Source organism: Canis lupus, chromosome 21, assembly GCF_011100685.1.
Source record: "Canis lupus familiaris isolate Mischka breed German Shepherd chromosome 21, alternate assembly UU_Cfam_GSD_1.0, whole genome shotgun sequence".
Taxonomy (NCBI): Eukaryota; Metazoa; Chordata; class Mammalia; order Carnivora; family Canidae; genus Canis; species Canis lupus.
In genome coordinates this window covers 40,920,472-40,942,815 of record NC_049242.1, presented here as the reverse complement: position 1 = coordinate 40,942,815, position 22,344 = coordinate 40,920,472, and the positions used below count along the sequence as shown (strand labels likewise).

Sequence of the window (22,344 nt, the reverse complement as noted above, 5' to 3'; positions counted from 1 at the left end):
TGATGATAGCAACCAACATTTATTGAGTACTTGCTGCATGCCAGGCCCTGTGACTTGGGGCTCTCTACCTATCACCTCAGTTAATCTTTCATTAACTCTCTGAGGTAAGTTCTATTATTATGCCCAATTTAGAGGTGAAGGGGCTGAGAGACTGCGGCGGGGTGTCTGGGGAAGGTGCCATTTGGAGACACGAGGACTCCTGTAAAAGCATCACAGGAGGGAGAAAAGCGCCACGCGGGGGACACAGCATGTCGGGGAGCACACGGGATGGCGGCAGGGAGGGTAATGCACCAGCCTCTTCTCCCCCACTCATGGGGCTCCTTCGCCTGTTACCATGACTAGAGGTGGGGCCCCGGTGGGCTCTGGGGTGGGGGGCTGTCGCTGTCTAGAAAGTCCCTGAGAGCAGCTCTCTCCCTCCACATCTCAGAAAGACTCCAAGAGCCCCGTGTCAGCTGAGGCCCAAGGGAGGAACAGAAGTCCCTTGCGGGGCTCCTCATTCCAGCCGCCGAGTACATTTCCTTCTCCGGGAGCCGAGGAGGAGCTGGGGCTGCTCCAGGCCCCAAAGAGCCAGAGAACCAGCGAGCCAGCATCAGAGGAGAGGTGGGCAGGGGGGTGGAGGGGGCCTCCTCGGCTTGGGAACCACTGGCACCTCCTTGTCATTTGGAAGGTCAAGTGACTGTCATTTGAAAGGGGGACAGATGTCATCACACACACAGGATACTCTCTGGCCTACAGAGCAAGGACCGCCATCAGCCCTGACCTGACCCAGGACAATGTTCCTGATGAACACAGGCAAATCCTAGATCAAAGCCAAGGCCTGCGCCGGCCCCCGAGGCGGAGAGGAGGGCAGTTTCAGGGCAGGGCCGCCCCAGGCTCTGCCAACAGCCCTGGCACCTCCTCACCCTCACGGCCTTGCCTGCCGGGACTGCCGTCCCCCGCCATCTGCCTGGCTAGTTCCCACCTGCCCCCCAAAGCTTACCCTAGCATTGCCCCCTCTGGGACTCCGCCTCCTCTCGTGGCCCTCTCCACACAGCGTCACCAGCATCCTCTGCTCGCGTGTGTCCACCCCTCACCTTAGCCCGCCCCAGCTCACCTCCCCGCCCCTCACCCCCTCAGCCCGGACGCCCGGGGAAGCACAGGAGACAGGGCCCAGGGAACCGGCTGCCCTAGCTCGCATCGTCACCCCTCGAGGGGTCAGACGGGGCCTCCCCCTGCAGCCAAACAGCCCTTCCCTCCGGGGGCCAGCGAGGAGGCCTGGGGGGGGGGGTGGCCTCCCTGTCTGAGCCACGCATCAACACCTGGCCTGCACCAGAGCAGGACTTCCCTTGAGGACAGGAATGAGGAGCAAAACCACTCACTAGGGCAGCTCGGGAGGACCAGGAGATCAAGGGAGCAAGCAGGAAGCTGGTCTGGAGTTTCATCTTCCTCAAGGTCCACCCACACCTGGGCAACACAGGGTCTCTGTCACCAACAGGCACCCACCGCCGCATGACACACAGAGGCTCACGCACACACAGTGTGAGCCCACAGGCAGGGTCCCCCACCCCTCGTCCGGCCTCATGCACAGATGGTCTCGTGCGCACAGCCTTACACACACACACGCACACACACACAGCCTCACGGGCAGAGCTTCCCATGAACGATGCCACACTCGCCACACGCAGCAATACACTCACACAGTGACACACTCGCCTCAAGTTTCTCTCTCACACACACATTTCTCTTACACATACAGTCTCCCTCTCCTTCTTATATACGCACTCTCTCCCACGCTGTCTCGTTCTCACACACAAAGTCCATCTCAAAACACACAGAATCTGTCTCACATTCACACAGAATTTCTGATACGGAGACTCACGGACTCTCTCTCACACAGGCTCACCACAAACACACATACACGCGCACACACGTGCACACACATGCACACGCTACTCCCAGAGTCTCACTCACCCATATTTTCATTCTTATCCAGCGTTTCTCACACATATGAAGAGTCTCTCACACCCACAGTGATTCCCTCTTACACAGATTCTCTCTCTCACACACACACACACAAAACACACACGGCTTTTCTCTCACGCATACATACGATGTCACACACACCCAGGATTCTGGTCTAGAATCTAGAATCAAAATTTAAATCCCGACCCACCAGTTTGAGGAGGGGGGAGGGGTGCACAAAGGTGACAGCGGCAGCAGAGCGAAGATGGAGGGGGAGGAAGGGCAGGCAGCCGCTGGTCCCTGCGCAGACGAGCCGCAGAGAGGCAGCGCAATGCAGCTAGGCCAGCCTGGCGTGCAGCAGGAAGCCTGGGTTCTAATCCAGGCCCTGCCCTCACTCAGTTCCTGAGTGCCCTTGGGCAGGTCCCTCCTCGTGGGCCTCAGTGCCCTCCTATGTCACCCAAAGGAGTTGGAATGACCCTATGACCCTATGAGGCTACTGGGAAAAGAAGGTGGTGGCACAGATGTGGGGGGTGCTTCCATCTCCACCTCCCCACTGCACCCCAGCTTTTCCCTTAGAGTCTGCTCTTCAGTGAACACTTGAGACTATCAGGACTTTTCTGTAAGGTTCCGAACACCAACAAGACCCCAAACCACACTAACTAGCCCATTTATCTGCATTGGGTGAAGGCCACCCCCATGGCCTAGGAATGCCCAGTGGAAGAAGATGGACAGTGATGGGGGTGGAACGGGTCCCACACGTCCCCTGCCTATCCTGAAAGTCAGGAACACAGGCCAGAGCCCTAAGGCTGAGCCCAAGTGGTGGGGTGGGGGTATGTAGCCTCTTATTAGGGAGCCAGGTAGATGAAAGGACAAGGAGGAAGTTGGGCCTTCTCCTTCCTTCCTGGGCTGAGAAAGGTGATGGTGGTGGTGGTGGTGGTGGTGGTGGTGAGATGCTGTCCAAGGTCAAATGCAGGCTGAATGGGCAGCTGCTCTAACCCAGGCCCTCCCCCGCATGCCCCCCATCCCCAACATGTGCTGGTTCAACCTCCCAGTCCCCCTGCTCCTGCCCCTCCCCACAGCTCAGCCACAGCTCCCAGTTACATAATCCCCTGGCTACGGTGGCCTCTGTCAGGAGAGGAGAGGGGAGTGTGGACCTCTGAGGGTCCCAGTCCATTCTGGGAATGGCCGGGAGCTGGCAGCCAGTTCAGGGGAGGAGGGGTCCCAGGAGACCTGGGTTCTAGTCCTGCTTGGCCTCTAGCTCCCTGAGTGACCTTGTGTAGGGTCCTCAGTGGCAAAATGAGGGGCTTGGTTCTCTCCCTAGCCCCCCCCCCCACCCAACACACATCTATTCCAGGATTTAATGTATAAGACTCTGACCTGCACCCCCTCCCCCACGGGCTAAAACACTCAGTGTTTCATCTAAGTCACAAATCTGCCAGGCCTGTGGCTAAACACAGCCCTTTTCTTCTCAGTGCCTGCCAAGTCCCCTCCCCGCACTGATCCTCAGCCTTGACCTGCCTCCTCCCCTGCCCCGTCCTCCCCACCTTGGCTCCAGAGGGCCGGAGGGAAGGGATGTGGAGCAGTAACAAAGGGCAGTGATTTGCCTGCTGGGGGCTGGGGGGCGGGTGGCTCTGTTTTAAATTCCCAATTCTGACTCTCCCCCTCATGCTTAAGGTTCCATTCAGATCTCACAGAGCCCAGTGAATGGAAGGAGGATCTCCTCCAGGGTGGGTGGCTGCTACCAGCGTCTCCCATTTGGACTCAGTTAAGCAGCAAAGACTCTTAGATTTCACCAGACCCCCCCTCTCCCATTTTACAGATGAAGAAAGGAATCCAAAGAAGCCTCCTCGGAGAAGCCAAGGTCAGCAGCAGGGTGCCCTTCTACTCGGCATCAAGCTGCTCTCTCTAAAGGGGAGTGGCAGGTCGAGACACACCCACCTCTGACACACCTTCTTTCAGGTTCCCCCTTAAGACCCCCCCACTCTGCCCCTGACAGGTCCCAGAAGAAGCATAGGCATAAGCCCAGCGGTCCCCTCCAAAACCCTCTCCCTTTTGACGAGGAAGGACAGGCTGTGTTCCCGGGAGCAGGTCTCAGAGGGGCCGCATCACCCTCCCTACAGCCCGGGGCCCACACCAACTACCAAGCTATTAATTAGCCATAAAGATTCCCCCTTGACCATCCCTTCACAACAGCCTGAGGATGCTCCCTGGGGAGGGCTGGTGTGTCCCAAGCAGCAGACCAGGCCTCAAGCCCTCCTCTGCAGGCCCTGGCTGCCTCCGGATACCTTTTCACCCTGGAGGGAGGAAGAGCTCCCAGCTTGCCTCCCCACACCAGAATCTAAGGGCCAGTTCACACCTTCGCCGTGTGCATCCGCAAAGGCACAAATATGCAGGCATGCAGGCACTCCTGCACTCTCCAACATACACGCACGCGTTCACTCATCCCCACTAACACTTTAGCCACCCAAACACACGCCAGCTTACTTACATAAATGTGCACGCGCTTCTCATACACACACACACCCATTTGTACTCACTCATATGTATTACATTTGGAAAATACAGACGCAGACCCTAGGTACCTACAAAACCAGTCTACCCTGGAAGAGCAACCGCTCTCTTACCCCCCCCCCCCCCCCCCGTCCTATTCAGGTTCTCCTATGCGCGCGCGCACACACCCCTTTCAGTTCTGACTCCCCAGGCGCCGGTTCTCGAATCCACCCCCGCCCCGGGGAGGCAGAGGCCCCTGCCTTCCCCGCCCCGCTCCTCTGGTGGACCGGGAGGGGGGGGCACTTACCCGCGCGTAGCGGGAGGAGTAGGGGTCCTCGAAGAGCGCCCAGATGCGCGGCTGCCAGCGGCGCCAGAAGCCGCCGGGCCGGCCGTCCGGGGAGTCGCTGAGCGCCAGGCGCTTGGTCATCTCCAGCTCGTCCTCCCCGTCGCCCGAGTCCCCGGGCCCGTCGGCGTCCGCGTCGTCGGCGCTGTTGTCTAGGGGCGCGCCCCCGAAGCTGTCGAGCGCCTCCTCGGCGTCGCGGTGCTGGCGGTAGGTCATCCAGCAGCAGGGCTCCACGTCGGTCTCGTCGATGCCCCAGAAGGCCAGCTCCTCCTCGTAGAGCGGCCCGCACACGTCGGCCGGGCAGTGCAGCTTGCCGGTGCGGTAGTAGTTCAGGATGTGCGCGAAGACGCCGGGGTGGCGGTCGAAGAAGAACTCGTCGGCGCGCGGGTCATAGTCGAAGTGGCTGTGGGCGTCGGGCTCCGCCAGCCAGGCCAGCCGCGTGCCGGGCAGCGTGCGCAGCGTCGAGCGGTACGTCTGGTGGCGCGTGCCGCCCACGTTGATCACGATGCGCTCGCTCTCGTCCCCTTGGCCCATCGCGGCGCCCCCTTAGGCATGGCGCGGCCCAGCGACACCCATGGGAGCGGCCGCCAGGGGGAGTTGGCGCCGGGGAGGGGGGCGCGGGGCCTCCTCCCCCCTCCCCCCAGCCGTCGGGGGGCACAGAGGATGGCGGCTCCGGCCGCCCCGGGAGCGACCCGAGCCCCTCGGGGCGCTTTCGGTCGGGTGCCGGTCCGGGGCAGCGTGCGCGGGATCCCGGGGGTCTCTGGGCGCCAGGTGTGGGGAGGGAGCCGGTCCGGCTGCGGAGGAGGCGGAGGAGGAGGAGAGGAGGGAGGAGGACAGGGAGGGAGGGACGAAGGGAGGGAGGGAGAGGGCCGGCGCTCAGCGGCGAGCCCCGGGAGGAGGGAAAAGAGGGTTGGGGGGCCGGGCTCCCGTCCCCATCTCAGCGGGAAAATGGAGCAATGGACACAAAGCTTTTTCTTTCTTTCTTTCTTTCTTTTTTTTTTTTTTTTTTTGGCGGGTGTTGGGGAGGGGGGAGGTCAGCTGCTCCAAAGGCCGGACCGAGAGCTCAGCCCCCGGAAGGGGGAGGGGAGGGGAGGGGGCCGGGAAATTCGCGCTCCGCCGTGCGGTGGTCGCCGCAGCGCGCTCGGGGCCAGGGCGCCGGGGAGATGGACGACCGCTGCCTTCCTCCCTGCGTGGCCGGGCTGCGGCTCCGGGCTCCGGCCCCCTCCCTCTCTCCTTGCCTGGCTGCCTGCTCCCCCCGGCGGCGGGCGCGCCTGCCCGCCCGCCCGCCCGCCCGCCCTCCTCGCTCCTTCTCCCCGCCTCCTGGAGGAGATGGCGGGCCCCCCGGGCAGGGGCGCCGGGGCGCTGCTCGCTGCGGCGGCCGCGGGGCGCTGCGCTCGGTGCGCTCCGCCCGGAGCTGGGGTTCGGCGGCGCTGCGCTCGGGCTCCGGCGGTGCTGAAGGGACAGCTCCCGGGCTGCGGCGGGGCTGCGCGGGCTGCGCGGGCTGCGCGGGGCCGGGCGCGCGCTCTCCGGGCTGGTTCGGTCCGCGAGGCCGGTGGGCACTGGCTCCGGTGCCTCCGCGCCCCGCGCCCCGCGCCCCGCTTCGGACAGGCGGCGGAAGGTGCCGGTCCCAGCGAGGGGGCTGCGGCGGCGGCGGCGGCGGCGCCCGGGAGGCGGGGGTGGCGGGTCCGGGCGCGGCGCGGCGAGGCCGGCGAGGCCGGGAGGGAGGCGCGGAGCGGCCGCCGCCGCCGCGACGCTGCTGCCGCCCGGGCTGCTGCTGGGCTCGCTGGCTCCCCGCTCGCTCGCGCGGTCCGCGTCCAGCCCGCCGCTCTCCGGACACGGGCACACGGCGCGCGCAGCCGCACTCGCCCCCGGAGGGAGGCGCCGCGCTGGGTCCTAAAACGCCCCGATTCCGCGCCCCCCTCCCCGCCCCGCGCGGAGCCGGCCTCCCTCAACCCCCGCGCCGGGGGCGCCCGCCCCGCCAGGCTCCTGCGGCCGGGGGGACCCGCCGACGCCCCGCCCCGGGGCAGCGCCTCTCGATGGGCGGGGGGGGGGGCTCCGGGCGACGTCCAGGCCTGCGCCCCCCCCCCCCCCCCCCGTCAGCCGGAGGTGAGAAGGGCGTGGGCACCCGTCCCTTCCTTCCAAACCCGGGACTGTGGGACCCTCTAGTGCAGTGAGACGCCCCCGCCGCCATCGGGGACACCCCGACCTGGACCGGTACTGGCGGCTCCAAGCAACCTTTGATGCCGGCCTTTCCCGCAGAACCTGGAGCCCCCTTGGTCCCGTCACAGGTCCCTCTAAGAATGGGCCCCAAAATCGCATCCTCCAAACACACACGCTGTCCTCTAAGCCCTCCCAACAAGCCAATAATCCTGGACCCTGGGAACGCCTTTCGACCCTTTACTCACCTTGGGCCCCCCATAACTCCAGGCTGACCTAGTCTCCCCGGAGGGCCACAGGCCCTGCCATACGGATCCCAGCCCAAGGATCCTCCTACACTAGCTCTGGATCCCCACATGGGGGATCCCGTATGCAAAGGGTATCCTGCCCTTCGAGGTCAGAGAAGCGATTGCCCCTGCTGGCCCTGACCACTGACATCCTCCCACCGCCCCATGGGACTTCAGCTGCCCTGGGCGGCAAGCTGATGCTGAGCCTGGGAGCTGGACGGGAGCAGCTCCCGCTGTGATTCCCACAGCTTTTCAGTTTGGTCTCGGGGGTGAGGGTTACAGTTTGGGCCTGCCTCCGAGCCTTCCTGGCCCATGTTTGCTGCCAGTGCCTCAGTTTACCAAATCACTCTTTTGTTCCTTCCTTTTCCACACTCTGTCCCAGGCACAAGCGCACAAGAGACCTTGCCCTCGAGGGCCTTCTAGGCTTTTGGGGAAGTGGGCAGGTGGGCCTGAGCAGGGCTGGGGAGGTCAGGCCCAGCTCCACTGTTGGCTGCACCAGGAAAGAGGCTTATTGATCCCGGCCCAGCCCAATCGAACACAAGGCTGCCTGGGCAAAGGGCGATTTAATTAAGAAGACAGGAGGCTCTTATTTACCTGTCGGCACTTGCTCACTGTGCAGACAGCTGTCCCTCTACGCTGACCTGCAGACACAGCCGTGAGCCTGGGGACAAAGCTGTGCCTTAGACATCTCTCTCCTCACTCGGCCAGGGAAATCCCAGCCGGGGGAAATCTGTGTGTAGTAGGGAAAGCTTTGGAGGAGTGCAGAAGGCTGGAGAGGGCAAAGGGCAGAGCAAGACATGAGCAATGGGAGAAGGGCAAGGGCAGAAACAGAAAGAGGCAGCGTTAGGGGAGAAAGAGGGACAGAGAAACAGAGGCAAAGAGAGGGCTGGAGTTTGGGGCCCAGATGGCACCTCCTCCTCCAGAGACTGATCTAAACAGAAAGTGTTTCCTCTTCAATCTCAGAGGCATGCAGGCACGAGAGTCCTTGGAGTGTCTCACCATGACCAGTGTGATCCCCATCCCCTAACCATGAGACCTGACCTGGTACAGTTCAGCCTCACCAAAATTCAGACTCCCCAGGACGCAGGCTCTCAGAGAGCTCTGCTCCAATCCAAGGAGGTGACCAAACAGAGAAATGGGGACCTCCAGAAGGAAGAGAAAAAGATGGACACAGAGAGATGAACACATGTGTACGTGCACGCACACACACACACACACACACACACACACTTGGCTGGGATAGATCGAGTTGGGGAGAGACCAGAAAGGGGCCTCTCCAAACGTTCTCTTCCTTCCCAACCCCTCTTCTCTCTCAGAAAGCCTTCTGTGTTTCCACTAGCCATAGCCATGGGGACCCAGCACTCCCCCTCTTCCTTCTCCCGCAGGAAGGACCACATTGGAATCAGAGTATCACTCCCCCACCTTCACTCTTTCTTCACTCATCTCATTCCCCAGAATGGACTATCAGCTCCTCCAGGGCGGCTTCTTGATTGCTTTCTTCCACAGTGCCCAGAACACAGTGGCTCCTCAGTAAGGGCTAGATGATCTGAGAAAGGCCCTAAGAGAGGGCCTAGGATCCTAGCATCCCAGTGTCAGAGGCCATGAGAGATTGGAGCCCTGAACCAAGGCTGTGTCAGAGGGAGGGCCATACCCAGGATCGCTCAGGGAGTCAGTGCAGAGCCCACTCGGGCCACTACCCCATGATGAGCCACAATGGGAAGCTGAAGGGTGCCCCATGTGGTGAATAGATGGAGAGGTGGAGAGATAGAGAGAGGCTGCTAGCAGGGGGGAAGGTTAGTGATTAGGAGCCCTGGTCAGGCCTCGTCCTAAAGGATGTACTAGAAAAAAAAGAGGCAGGCGAGGGTTGGAGTGAGGGGAAATGTGAAAGAGTATCCACCACACCCTAAAGTCCCTGACATGGCAAGTGGAGAAGGCTCAGAGAGAGGAGCTGCCCAGGTGACAGGGGAACTGTCTCTGAGGTCCCCACACTGTCCCACTTTAGGATCCTCACCTTGATCCTTGATGGCAACTCCCAGCCCAGGCCCCGAAGAATGTGCCCCCACCAAGCAGGAACATAAAAGTCCCTTCTCTCACTTCCTTTTCACACTGTAAAAGGCTGGCATTTGCAGAAAACCCAGAAAAACTGAGAGGGCAACACAGAAAGAAAGAAAAAAAGCCCCAGAGAAATGGGAGTGGGAGGAGGAATTGCTGCCTGAGCCTTAGAGTCTCACCCACGACCATACCCTCAGCTCATCCAAGACCCTCACCCCTTTCCACTTGAGCAGCACCACCCCTTATTTGTAGCCATCTGTCTCCTCCCTTTCAGAGGAAGGCTTTTGGTCCCAGGCCAGAGGGTCATTGGGATCCATGGCTGGTGAGAAGAGGAGGCAATGAACTACCAGTGGGCTGGTGTTGTTCAGAGGTCAAGGGTATAGACTCAAGGGCCAGGCTGTCTGTGTTCAAATCCCAGCTCCATCATTGACTTAGCGATGACCTTGGGCAAGTTATTCAACTTCTCTATGCCTCAGCTTCTTTATTGTTGGATATGAATAATAACAAGCCCTAGATCCTTAACGCCTCAGCTCTGGGATTTCTCTTGTTCTGGCTGGAGGGGAGGGTATGTGCCAGGCTCCAGGAAGCTCCGGTGAGAATGGCTCCAGGAGGAGCTGGGGCTAAGAGTGGACTAGAAAAAGGTGAAGGGAGTCCTGAAGCCAAGTTTGGCCTATGTTCTCACACTTGGCACTTGTAAGCATTAGATCTGGTCCTGCTAGGCTCTGGAACTGGCCCAAGTCCAGCCCCTGGGCCTTTGTCCAGCTTGGCACATCCTCTATGCTGCTCTCCCCGGCCCAGAGCCTTACCATTCCCAGTGGGTTGGGGTGCCATCTTGTGGCCACATCCGGAAGCTAACCTTACCGGGCGCAAACAGCAGGTTTTGGGGGTGACCCACCACAAGCAATGACACCAATTGGGATCCTCTACCCTGACCAGAACTCCTCCTTCTGATGGACAGGGGAGACTGAAATTAGAAGTGCCATAGTGGGAAATTGGTGGCCATTGCTCTTGGGTCTGTAGCTTGAGCACTGACTCTGGTACCTCTGGGGATGGGGTAGGGTGTACTGCTCTTCCTTCCTGAGACCCCCACCCCCACCCCCAGGGAGTGGAGCCAGATCTATCAGGCCAGAAATCCAGAAAGGAGCCAAGGTAAAGAGTGCCCAGCGGAAGTGCTAGACCAGGGTTTCTCACCCTGGACACTGCTGACCTTTTGGACCAGATAATCCTTTGTTGTGGGGGGCTCTGCTGTGCATTGTAGAGTATTTAGCAGCATCCTTGGCCTCTACCAACTAGATGTCACTAGAGCCCCTTCCCCAGTCCTGACAATCAAGAAGGTCTACAGACACTGCCAAAAGTCCTTTGAGGGGTAAAATTTCCCCTGGTTGCATACATCTAGACATATTTGGTTACAAATCTCATTTGCTGCTTATTGGCGACTGTGAGCTATTCACTTTTCCTCACTAGGCTTCTGCTTCCTCATCTGTATAAAGGAAATAACATTTTGTTAAGGTTAAATGAGATAGTGCCTCTCATTTAACTTTTTCTCCTTCCCTTTCCCCCCTTCCCTCAGACTATCCATCCCCCTCAAGCCCTCTGTGACCTACTCTGACTCTGTATCTCTCTCACAGGCTCCTGCCAGTCCTCAGCAATGTCCTTCAGTCCCTCGGTGTCACTGTGGTCTCAGGGGGCAGAATGTCAGTCCTCCCGAGGCTTGGCTTTGGGGAAGATGGGGCCTCGACACTTCTCCTGCTGGTTAAGTGAGGTGGGAAGGTGGGAAATGCTGAACGCTGTGGTGAAGGATGCACGTGGAAGTCAGAGATGCTGACTTGTAGGGAGGGCAGGTGGGGGCAGGCACTTCTGTAGGAGTGTTCCCGGCAGGACTGGGCGGAAACCACTGAATTCTGCTTCTGGAAGCAGCTTGGAGGTGTGTGGCTATCCCAAAGGCCTGCGATGCCTATGCTAGGAGTCTTGTGGGTTCTCCCGGTGGACACCTGTGTGTGTGTCAGGCTGCAGGTACGCTTGGTTGGCACGTGTAGTGGTGGCTCCCGGTTTTGTGAGGTCTGATGTTTAGATATTTTGGGGTTACACTTTTGAAAAAACAGAAAGTTGGGCACAAAAGTGGATATATATTCAGACTTAGAAATCAGGACCAAATGTAAATTTTAGAAAGCTGACAAATACTACAAACCTTAGAAAATCCAGGAAAAAATTGCTTAGTATTTTTATTAACTGCCTCACACACCAACATAAAACTTCTTTTTAATGATTTTATTTATTTATTCGAGAGAGAGACAGACAGACAAGCGGAGGGAGAAGCAGGCTCTATGCAAGGAGCCTGATCTGGGACCCGATCCCAGGACTCCAAGATCATGCCCTGGGCCGAAGGCAGGCGCTAAACCCTTGAGCCACCCAGGGATCCCCCCAACATATGACTTTCAAATAAGTTATATTTACTTGGATGCCAACAAAAACAACTGCAACTTTTTTCTGCAATTACAGAAGGATGTTCAGTTAACAACACCACATTTGTTTTATTAAAACCATAGGGGTGCCTGAGTGGCTCAGCTGGTTAAGTGTCATGATCTCAGGGTCTGGGATCGAGCCCCTACGTTGGGATCTCTGCTCAGCAGGGAGCCTGCTTCTCCCTCTCCCTCTGCCTGCTGCTCCCTCCATTTGTGTTCTCTCTGTCAAATAAATCAGTAAAATTTTTATTTAAAAACTGCATCAAAGATGACTTACAGTGAAAATATAACCATCGTCCCATATAACTATTTTTTCTGTGCACCAATACTCAAGAACCTGCTTTAAATTTCCTTGACAACTTACAGCTCCCATATTATACCAGACAAGATTTGTGGCTACTTAAAATACCACCGAGACAGGGCTACTTAAAGATACATTCGTGAAATGCAGGGGACCCAGAATAGCCATAACAATTTTGAAGAAGAACAAGGTTGGAGGACTCAGCCTTCCTCATTTCAAAATGTACTACAAAGCTGCAGTCATCAGCACTGAGTAGTAATTGGCATAAGGATAGACATGTAGATCAGTGGAATAGAACTGAGAGCCCAGAAATAAATCCATACATTTATAGTTACTTAATTTGTGACAAGGATGCCAAGAAAATTCAGTGGGGGAATGGGAGAAAGAATAGCCCTTTCAATAAAAGGTGCTGGTACAACTGGATGTCTACATGGAAGAGTATGAAGTTGGACCACTTCTTTACACCAAATAGAAAAATCAACTAAAAATGGATGAAATATCTAAATGTAGGAGCTAAAACTATCATATTCTTACTTGGGCTAGGTTATGGTTTTTAGATATAATGCCCAAAACACAAGCCACAAAAGAAAAATATAGATAAATTGGACTCCATCAAAAAAAAATTGTGCTTTAAAAGACACTATCAGGAATGTGTAAAGACAACCTGTAGAATGAGAGAAAATATCTGCAAATCACATATCTGATAAGAGTCTAGTATCTAGAATACTTAGAGAACTTTCAAAACTCAACAATAAAAAGACAAATAACCTAATTTTAGGATGGACAGAGGAGGGCAGTCCCCGTGGCTCAGCAGTTTAGCACCACCTTCAGCCCAGGGCGTGATCTTGGAGACCCGGGATCAAGTCTCACTTCAGGCTCCCTACATGGAGCCTGCTTTTCCTCTCCCTCTGCCTATCTCTCTCTCTCTCTCTCTCTCTGACTCTCATAATAAATAAATAAATAAATAAATAAATAAATAAATAAATAAAATCTTTAAAAAAAAAGATAGAGGATTTGAATAGACATTTCCCCCCAAAGAAGAAATACAAATGGCCAATAGGCACATGAAAAGATACTCAACATCATTAGTCATTAGGGAAATGCAAATCAAAACCACAATGAGATACCACTTTACACCCACTAGGATGGCTAGAATAAAAAGACAAACAGTAATAGCGTTGTCGATGATGTAGAGAAATTGGAATCCTGATACATTGCTGATGGGAATGTAAAATGGTGCAGCTGCTTTAGGGAAGACGTTGGCAGTTCCTCAAAAATTTAAACAGAGTTATGATATACCCAGCAATTTCATTTTTAGGTATATACACCCAAGAGAATTAAAAGCATATGTTTACACAAAAATGTGTACTTGAATGTTCATAACAGCATTATTCATAATAGCTAAAAATGGAAACAATCCAGATATCTATCAACTGATGAATGGGCAAACAAAATAAGATGTATCCATACAATGCAATATTATTCAGCTCTACAAAGGAATGAAGTCTTGGTATATGCTACAACATGGATGAATCTTGAAAATATCAGGGAAAGAAGTCATACACAAAAGGCCACACGGTGTGTGACTCCACTCATGAAATGTTCAGAATAGACACATCCGGAGAGATAGAAAATAATTCGTGGTTGCCACGGGGTTGGGAGAGGAGGGGAGCAGTGACTGCAATTGGATAAGAGATTCTCTGGGGAGTAATGGAAATGTTCTGGATCAGATAGTAATGGTAATGTTGCACAACATTGTGAATATAGTACAAACCACCGAATTCAACACTTTCAAAGGCTGAATATCATGGTGCGTGAATTACATCTCAATAAAAAGTTGGGAAAAGTAAAGTAGGATCTGTAAACCAGGTTACAAATAATTTGCTTACACTGAGAAAAATCTCAGTTTGGCACGGTCTCAGTTTTCTTATCTGTAAAAGTTCTACTTCATTGTCTTTTTCTTTCTCTGAAATGCTTTAAGTAAAATACTAAAGAATTTCAGAATTGATACATACCTTTTAAATTCACTAATCCAATGACACAGAGAGAAAGCCCGGATCCGGTTGGGTTAAGTCACATTCCCAAGGTGTCAGAGCTGGTCAGTGGCACAGCCAGGCTTGGATCCCGGGAATTATGTAGTCATTGGCACCCTCCAGGACTCAGTTACCCTGCTACTGGGAAGGTTCTGCCTGAGTTAAAACTTGCTGTTAAATGTCTAAAAAAAGGTTAACTCTATGAAAATGACCCTGTATAATAGAAACATTAATATTATATAGCCTCACATTTTCATGTGTTTCCCTTGATTAGCAGTGAGTTTTATAGATTAGAAAACACTGAGCTAGAACCAACTTGTTCTTCATCATTAGCACCATCCTCATTTTTAAAAAAGATTTTGTTGATTTATTCATGAGAGAGAGAGAGAGAGAGAGAGGCAGGGACGCAGGCAGAGGGAGAAGCAGGCTCCATGCAGGGAGCCCGATGTGGGACTCCATCCTGGGTCTCCAGGATCACGCCCTGGACCGAAGGCAGGCACTAAACCGCCGAGCCACCTAGGGATCCCCAGCACCATCCTCATTTTTTTTTTTTTAAGATTTTGTTGATTTATTCATGAGAGACACACAGAGAGAGAGGCAGAGACAGAAGCAGGCTCCATGCAGGGAGCCTGACGTGGGAGTGGATCCCGGGACCCAAGGACCATGTCCTGGGCCGAAGGCAGGCGCTAAACCACTGAGCCACTCAGGGATCCCCAGGACCATCCTCATTTTTGTCTTCATCTTCCTCCTCGTCTCTTCAGCCTTCTGCCTCCCTCCTCACTCTCTTTTTTTCTTACCTTTGTTCTGTCTTGCCCACTCCTTTCTACCAACATCAAGCTGCATATTCTTTCATTGCTTCCTTCTTCATGTAACAATAGTTTTATATCATTTTCTATACAGAGAATTGAGAGACCATTCAAATAGTTTAGTCTTCCCTTCAACGTGGTGATCAAGACTTGTTTGGTATCATTTGTAATTTAGGGAAGTGGGGCTCCTGGCTGGCTCAGGTCATGATCCCGGGGTCCTGGGATCAAGTCCTGCATCAGGCTCCCCGCAGGGAACCTGTTCCTCCTTCTGCCTGTGTCTCTGCCTCTCCCTCTGTGTCGCTCATGAATAAATAAATAAATAAATAAATAAATAAATAAATAAATAAATAATCTAAAAAATTATTTAGGGAAGCTTTTTTCAGGCTCACCACTGTACTGGAAATGTCATGCCCAATTTTAGGGTTAGTGTCAAATTTGGGGAAAACCCCATCAAGTTTCTTTCGTTTGTGGGCTGTAAGAGTTCAAGGTATTTTGAGTTTTCTTCTGTGGTGACTATTTTTAAATTTTTTAAAGTTGATGACATTCATTCAAGGATCAGTTGATGTCAAGGTCTTGTGATAATGGCATATTATGAATTTTACTCTGTTGATGTTAGTGTTTTGTGTTAGATCAGCATAAGATTTAAAATCTCTTTCCGATGTGTTCATATAATTTACTTTTTACTGATTGGATTCTCAAACAATACAAGAGTCTAATAATTCCATACAAAAGTTACCTCTTTCTTTCAATAAACTGCTTTTTGGCATGATCTAAAAATATTTTGGATACAATTGTGTTCTCTTTTTTTTTCTTCAATTGTGTTCTCAATGTCAGATCATTTGGATTTATTTCAGTGTTCATTATTATTGCTTCTATTTTCTGTTTGTCTAAAACATATTCCACCAAATCCAAACAGAATGTATACCTTTAGATTGGACCCCACCATGCCACCCACCAGAAGGGAGAAGTCAGAGTAGAAAGGGACAATGGTCATAACTAATTGGCTAAAATAATTTTCCTTGGCAAATTAAGAAGGAGATTGGACCGGGGCCTTACAAGGGGCTCATGCAAGGGACCTAAGCTTAAACCCTGTTGCCTTCAAGGTCCATCAGCCTCTGGTGGTATGCTCTGGGTCCATGAGTGCTGTCGTATGAGCACACGTGTGGGTATGGGCCCAGTGTTCCCTCAGATCCAGCCCAGGTAAAAATGGCCCCCCAAACAAGTGCCGTTTCGTCTACACTGCAAATGGAGTTAGCCTCAGCTAGATGCTCCTCCCACCCCCAAATCCAGAGGACTGAAGTTAGAGATGGGTAGGAGGGGATCTCAATCCCCATCATCCATGGAGTGATCCAATCTCTAGCTGCTCCCCTCCCTCCTGACTTCCTGTGAAGAGATACAGGGTGAGGCAGCTAAGGGTGCAGTCTCTGCTGCCTCTCTGCCTGGGTTCAAGTCCTGGCTCATGACCTAAGCTAGTCCAATGAGGGTTCTTCTCTGGGAATTCATTCTGAACCAAACAAAAGCCTGAGTCAGTCTTGGCTCCCCCTTTCCCCTCACACTCTTAGGGTGTCTGTACACAAGGCTCTATAAACAGTTATGCATGTTGCTCACTGAACAAATACACCTGGCTAAGAAAGGCCGTGGGTGCTGAAATCCAGCCTGCTCTCTGCTTGCCTAACTATGAATCCCGGTGCAGAGCAGTGTCCTCAGGGAAGAAGAGACACATTTTTCCAATTGCACACTAGCTCCTGGGCCGCCTTCATACATGCAGTTGGTTCCCTCAGTGCAGGAATGCTACATCTTCCTTTCTGCACCTTCTTATACCCCTTTATCATACCTCCTTGCACCCTTTGCCTTGCCTTGTAGTATTTCTCACCATTTATTCACTTGTTTCTTTGTCTAATGGCTATTTCCCCAGGGGATTTTAAGCTGTGTGAGGGTAAGGACTGTGCCCTCGAGGTTCTCCACTATACCATCAACACCTACACTTTATCTGGCACAAATGTCTCCACTTGTGTGCTTTCCCTCGCATCCCAGTCACAGCCCCAGTACAGGCCATGTCATGTCTCCCCTGGGGAAGCCCTCATGGCCTCCTGACAAGTCTTCCTGTCTCAAATCTTGTTCCCTCCTATCCATTTTTCCAGGCTTTTCTAAATACAGATTTGCACCCTTCCATTGATTAGACTCCTCTATGGCTTCCTATTGCCCTCAGGATAAAGTTCAAATGAGGTCCATTGGGGTCCTGCCTCGGCCTTTTCCCCATCTCACCTCTGGCCTCTCCTTGTGAGCACCTTTGGTTCCATGAAAGCACAGTTTACTTTCTGTCACTTCAGGGCCTTTGCACTTGCTGTTTCCTTAGCTTGGAGTACTCTTCGTTGGCTTCGTTTTGTTTCCAAATCCTTCAAGATTCCTACTAGAGATTACCTACCTGTCTATACCTTCTATTCCTACTGTGCTCCTCTACCACATACACCCCCTTTAGAGCACTTAATTGTGATGTAATCAGCTGCTAAGAGATTCAATCTCCCCAAACATCTGAGTTTCCCAAGGTCAGGAACTGTCCACTGGTCTCTGTTTTCAGCCAGCATAGGACCTGGCAACTGTTGAATCAGTGAATTCATAAATGTGTCAAAGGGTCTCAAAGGAGTGCAAAGAACCCCAAGGTGCATCTGGGGAAGCAGCCAGAAAAAAAGCTGAGGATTATTAGTAACAGTATCTTCAGCACCCAGTGTTGGGGACAGCAGAGGCTCTCCTCAGAGCAGAGAGCAGAGGTCCTTCTTGTTGCCAACACATCTTGCCTGCAATCCTCAGGGTCATCCCACCTGGTGAGCAGAGCATTTGAAAGTGGGCCTGAAGGTTTTCAGGGGGAAAAAAAGGGTCTGTAAGGGTGAGATGTAGGAGTCATTGAGGTCCTGGACACAAACATATGTATGTTTGGGGGTGGGCTTGCAGTGGCATATCAATGGGGAAGAATTTTTACCAGACAATCCTTCCAGGGGTCCCCTTCCCAGCCACACATGTGTGTGCACATGAGCATGGGTCTGTGGGCATTGTCTATTGTCTTTTCTTATTTCTCAAGACACAGGTCAAATGGCACCTCTTCCAGGAAGCCCTCTCCAGCACCCTGGCTAAATCAATGGCCCCTCCTTTGCTCACAGATGCAAGTCTGCACTGCCCTGTCAGGGCCAGGATGCTCTAACAGCTGGGTTACTGGCTGAGGAGAGACATCTGTGCCTGTCTGGCCTTCTATCCTGTCCCCTTAAGATTACTCCTATCACTTGGAGCCCGTAAGTGCCACGCAGCTTACTTCGCCCCTTCACACTCACTTAGTTTTTCCTTATAATGCTATGAGCACCTTATCGCATTCTCTGTACCCATGAGGCTTCCGAGTGGCACCTTGAGCTACAAATATCCAGTGAACCTTCTGGACACCACACCTGGCTTCACTCAGTATGTAGGGGCATGATTCTCAACCTTGCACGCATTTTAGAATCGCTGGGGGAGCTCTCGAAAAATACCAATACCTGGCCCGGATATCAGGGGCAGATAGATTAAATCAGAATCTCTGGCGAGTGGGGCAGGCATGGATCATTTTTCTCCCTACTACTTAAATCACTCTTAAATACACCCTGACTGCCCTGCGTGTGGTGACGGGTCAAAGGAACCTCCCCCACGCTTCGGAGCCAAACTCACCCCCTCCCTTCCTAGCCCCGCCCCAGGCTCCTCTCTTGCAATCCGCCTTCCGCCTACAGGGGTCGCTGCGGTACAGCTGGCCCAAATTTGCGGGGTTTCCTCCCAGTCAAAATCTTGCCCCCCCCCCCCCCCAGGGAGAGTCGGAGCCACCGCGGTATAAATTAGCGTCTTTATTTCGAACACCTGAGCGAGCGCCTGCGGCTCGCCCACCTGCCGTATAAACGTACAAAGTCCCTGTCGCACCGCACACCATGCCTCAGAGATAAATACAGCCCTAGGGGCTCCTGCTCTGGCAAAGCAACTCTTATTTACAGGAATAGATTACAAAAGTATTACAAAAAGTGGTCCTGAACTGGGGGAGAGGGTGGAGTGGTTAGTGTTACACGAGCGCACCTCGCGCAGCGCCGGGGCAGAGCAAAGTCGCCGGTGCTGGGGAGCGAGAGGCCACGCCCCCTTAGGCTACAAAGTAGCGGGGCTCGGGGAGAAGAGGCCACGCCCCCTTAGGCTACAAAGTAGCGGGGCTCGGGGAGAAGTGGCCACGCCCCCTTAGGCTCCCCCGGCGCCCGGAGGCGGGGCTTAGGTCTGCGCGGGTCCCACCCCGCGCAAGAAGGGGAAGGGTCTGGCCCCTCAAGAGTCAGCTCTGGCCCAAGGAGGGACCCCTAAAGGCCATCGCAGCGAGTCTCAGGGAAGGGTGTTGCGTGGAAAAAAAGGACTGTGTCCTTACTGTGGAGCGCGGGAGTGGAAACACACAAACAGTTCTCCCTCCGCTCCCAACTCGGGAGGGGTCGCTTTTAAAGCGCGGTTGGGAGTGGGGCTGGCGTTTAAGCTCAATCTTTGGGGCGCGGGGGGCGCCGTCCCTCGGGCGCGTGGGCAGCGGAGGCCTCCCATGCGGCCGCCCACCCCCTCAGAGCACCTGGTAGATGGGGTTGGGGTTTGCGCCCGCTGGGCACTGCGGGGCGGCGTCCGGGGAAGGGGTGGGGGCGCCGCGCTCCGCGTCGCTCTGGGCGGCGGCCTCCTGCGGTCCGGGAGACGACTCCGGCGGCGCCTCGGCCAGCAGGAGCGCGGGCGCCGTGGGGCTCTCGGTGGAGATGCGCTCCACGATGCTGGACAGGCAGTCGAGGCTCGACACCGCAGCACTCTTCCCGGGCCTGGGTTCTGCGCGGGGAGGGGTGGGTTAGTGGCGGCTGAGCCGCGGACAGGCCTCCCGCCTCCGGGCTCAGTGCTTGGGGGCAGACGGGAACCTGAGGACCCAGGGAGAGCACGGAGCGAAAAGGGAGTGGGCTGCACGCTTAGTATTTCATTCCCTGTACCGTCTCCGGGATTAGGGGGAGGGGGAGGTCCAGATAGAGGGAAGCCGTGGCAGCTCAAAGCGGGTAACGTGGGAAGGAGGCGCAAATACGCACCGCTGGGCGCCTCGCTGTAGTAGGTGCCATCGTAGCAGTTCCGCCGCCGGGCACCGCTCGGGGGGCCGCTGTAGTCCATCTGCAAACGGCAAGGGCAAGGGCGACCGAGTCAGGCTCGGGGACCGCGGGGGGCCAGAGCATCACTCTCTGTAACCACCTGCCCCAACTCCCCATGTCTCCGCCACGAGATCTGGGCCCTGGCTGGGGGACAGGGGCGGACGGAGATTGTCTGCAATCTCCCGGGCCAACCAGCGCGTGGACAGTCGCCTAGGAGCATAAGTCTATTTTGTAAATAGGGATGAGTGCAGAAAAGCACAACTCCAGGTCGCTGCAGCAGAGCTCTAACAGCGCCCCCGGCCGGGTGGATCGCATTTGTCCCGTGCGCCCCCAGAGCATCAGGCCACCCCGGTGACGGCTGCTCAGGACACCAGGGTCCACTCCCCAGAAGGTTCCCGGCCCAAACCTCCCTCTGGAGGGCCAACTCCCCGCCTTGTGCAACGCGTCCCAGATACAGCAAGAGCTGCCCTCACTTCTCTAGCTCGGGGTCCTGGCCTTACCATGCCGTCGGAGCAGTTGGAGCGCGGGCTGGACGCGTCGGAGTCGCCGCTGTAGTGTTCGCCGCCACGGCCTGGGGGCAGCGGGCCAGGCGCGTAGAAGGCAGCGGCGGCACCAGGGGGCGCGGCGTCCTGGTCGCGCAGCAGCGCCTGCAGACCTTCGATGTAGCGAATCGCGTTGCGCAGGATCTCCACCTTGGGCAGCCGCTGGTTCGGGTTGCTGGACGTGCAGCGCTTGAGCGTCTCGAAAGCCTCGTTGACTTTGCTCAGGCGGCGCCGCTCGCGCATGGTGGCGGCCTTGCGGCGGTCGGCGTTGGTGGTCTTGCGCTTGCACGCTTTGCAGGCCCACAGCAGACAGCGGCCGGCCTGGTGGTGCCCGCTGGGAGCGCGCACATGCTCGTCCTCGCGCGCGCCTGGCGCAGGGTGCACGGCCGCAGGGAAGTGCGAGTGCTCCTCGGGCTTCAGGAGCGCGCCCACGTGCACGAGGCGCGGGTCCAGGTCCTCGAAGAAACGCAGGTCGGGGGAGTCGAAACACGGGTCATCGTAGAAATCATCCGCCGAGGCGAAGTTGCAGAGGGAGCCGTCGGGGCCGCTCAAGTCTACGTCGCGGAGCGGCGGCGACAGCAGCTCCATATCCCGGCAGGGGGTGGCGCAGTCCCGGCTTCGCCAGGGGTTGCCCCAAACTTTCTGCCTCTCCGCAGCCCTGGCCGTGCGATGGTAAAGTACGGGGTCGTCTGAATGGACACCCGACTTTCCCCCCCTCCGCCGGGTCCTGTCGGGCCTGATGCGCCGGTGAGGAAAGCGGCTGCAGCGCCCCGGGGCTTCCCCACCCCTAGCCTCACGCCAGGCGCCCGGGGCTATTTATCCCGTAGTAGCTAAAGGGCCCCAGAGCGGGAGCGGGCGGCTGGGGGCGGGGGCGCCCGAGGCCAATAGAAACGGGGTGGGGAGGAGCTTGGGATCCCCAGGGTGGCCGCTGGGGCAGGAGACTGGCCAGCCCCCTAGCCCTCGACCCCCGCGCGCGCGCTCCCGCCCCTCCCCGGGCTGGGAGCGAGGCAGAGGCTGGCAGCCCCACGCGGCTGCACTCGGCTCGCGGGCGCGCTCGCTCCAAACCTCCCCGCGCCGTCCGCGTCCGGCGCCCTCGGAAAATGTTGGCCGCGCGCGCCCAGCTCCAAGCTGACTTTGGGCTTCCCTCTGTCCTAGGATTTGTGGGGGACCCAGGTGCAGGGGATGAGTAGAACAGATCGCGAGGGATTTGGAGAGAGACCCGTGGCAGTGGGGCAGAGACACACTCAGAGCGGAGATAGTGAGACAGTGAGAGATACGGCCAAGAGATAGAGACCGAGCAGAAAGCTAGAGGCAGAAGCAGAGAAACCTGCGGCGAGACATAGAGTCCTGGGGGCGAACCGGAATCCCTGGGTGGCGCAGCGGTTTGGCGCCTGCCTTTGGCCCAGGGCGGGATCCTGTAGACCCGGGATCGAATCCCACGTCGGGCTCCCGGTGCATGGAGCCTGCTTCTCCCTCTGCCTGTGTCTCTGCCTCTCTCTCTGTGTGTGTGTGTGACTATCATAAATAAAAAAAAGGGGGGGGCGAACCTGAGATAAACTGGATGCGGCGGCCGGTCCTCGGCCAGTTCCCACCTGGGGAGTCGCTCAGAGGGCGGAGGGCCCAGCCCACCTTCCCCGCCCGCCCGCCTAGGAACAGAGCCGCATGGTGCAGAAGAGGAGGATGGCTGCTGACCCTTGGCGCCAATCTCGCCAAGCCCAGGTCCTGCCCCAGGCTGGAGGCAGGGAAGTGCACTCCTGCCCAGCTCGACCTGTGTGTTTCC

General features: G+C 55.8%; 2 protein-coding genes across 2 annotated transcripts in view; both read right to left on the bottom strand.

Moving 5' to 3' along the window:
• The window catches only part of KCNC1 (potassium voltage-gated channel subfamily C member 1), a 41,191-nt gene extending 35,883 nt beyond the window's left edge, over positions 1–5,308 (bottom strand). The window contains 1 exon segment of the mRNA NM_001003113.1: positions 4,739–5,308. Coding sequence (NP_001003113.1) covers positions 4,739–5,308 — 570 coding nt within the window.
• Positions 5,309–19,466: 14,158 nt separating this feature from the next.
• On the bottom strand, positions 19,467–21,371 carry MYOD1 (myogenic differentiation 1). Its single transcript, XM_038568190.1, has 3 exons — positions 20,523–21,371; positions 19,966–20,044; positions 19,467–19,717 (listed from the first exon to the last, which is right to left on the bottom strand). The coding sequence occupies exons 1-3, from the start codon at positions 21,150–21,152 to the stop codon at positions 19,467–19,469; spliced, it is 960 nt and encodes a 319-aa protein (XP_038424118.1). The 5' UTR covers positions 21,153–21,371.
• Between the last annotated feature and the right edge of the window lie 973 nt (positions 21,372–22,344).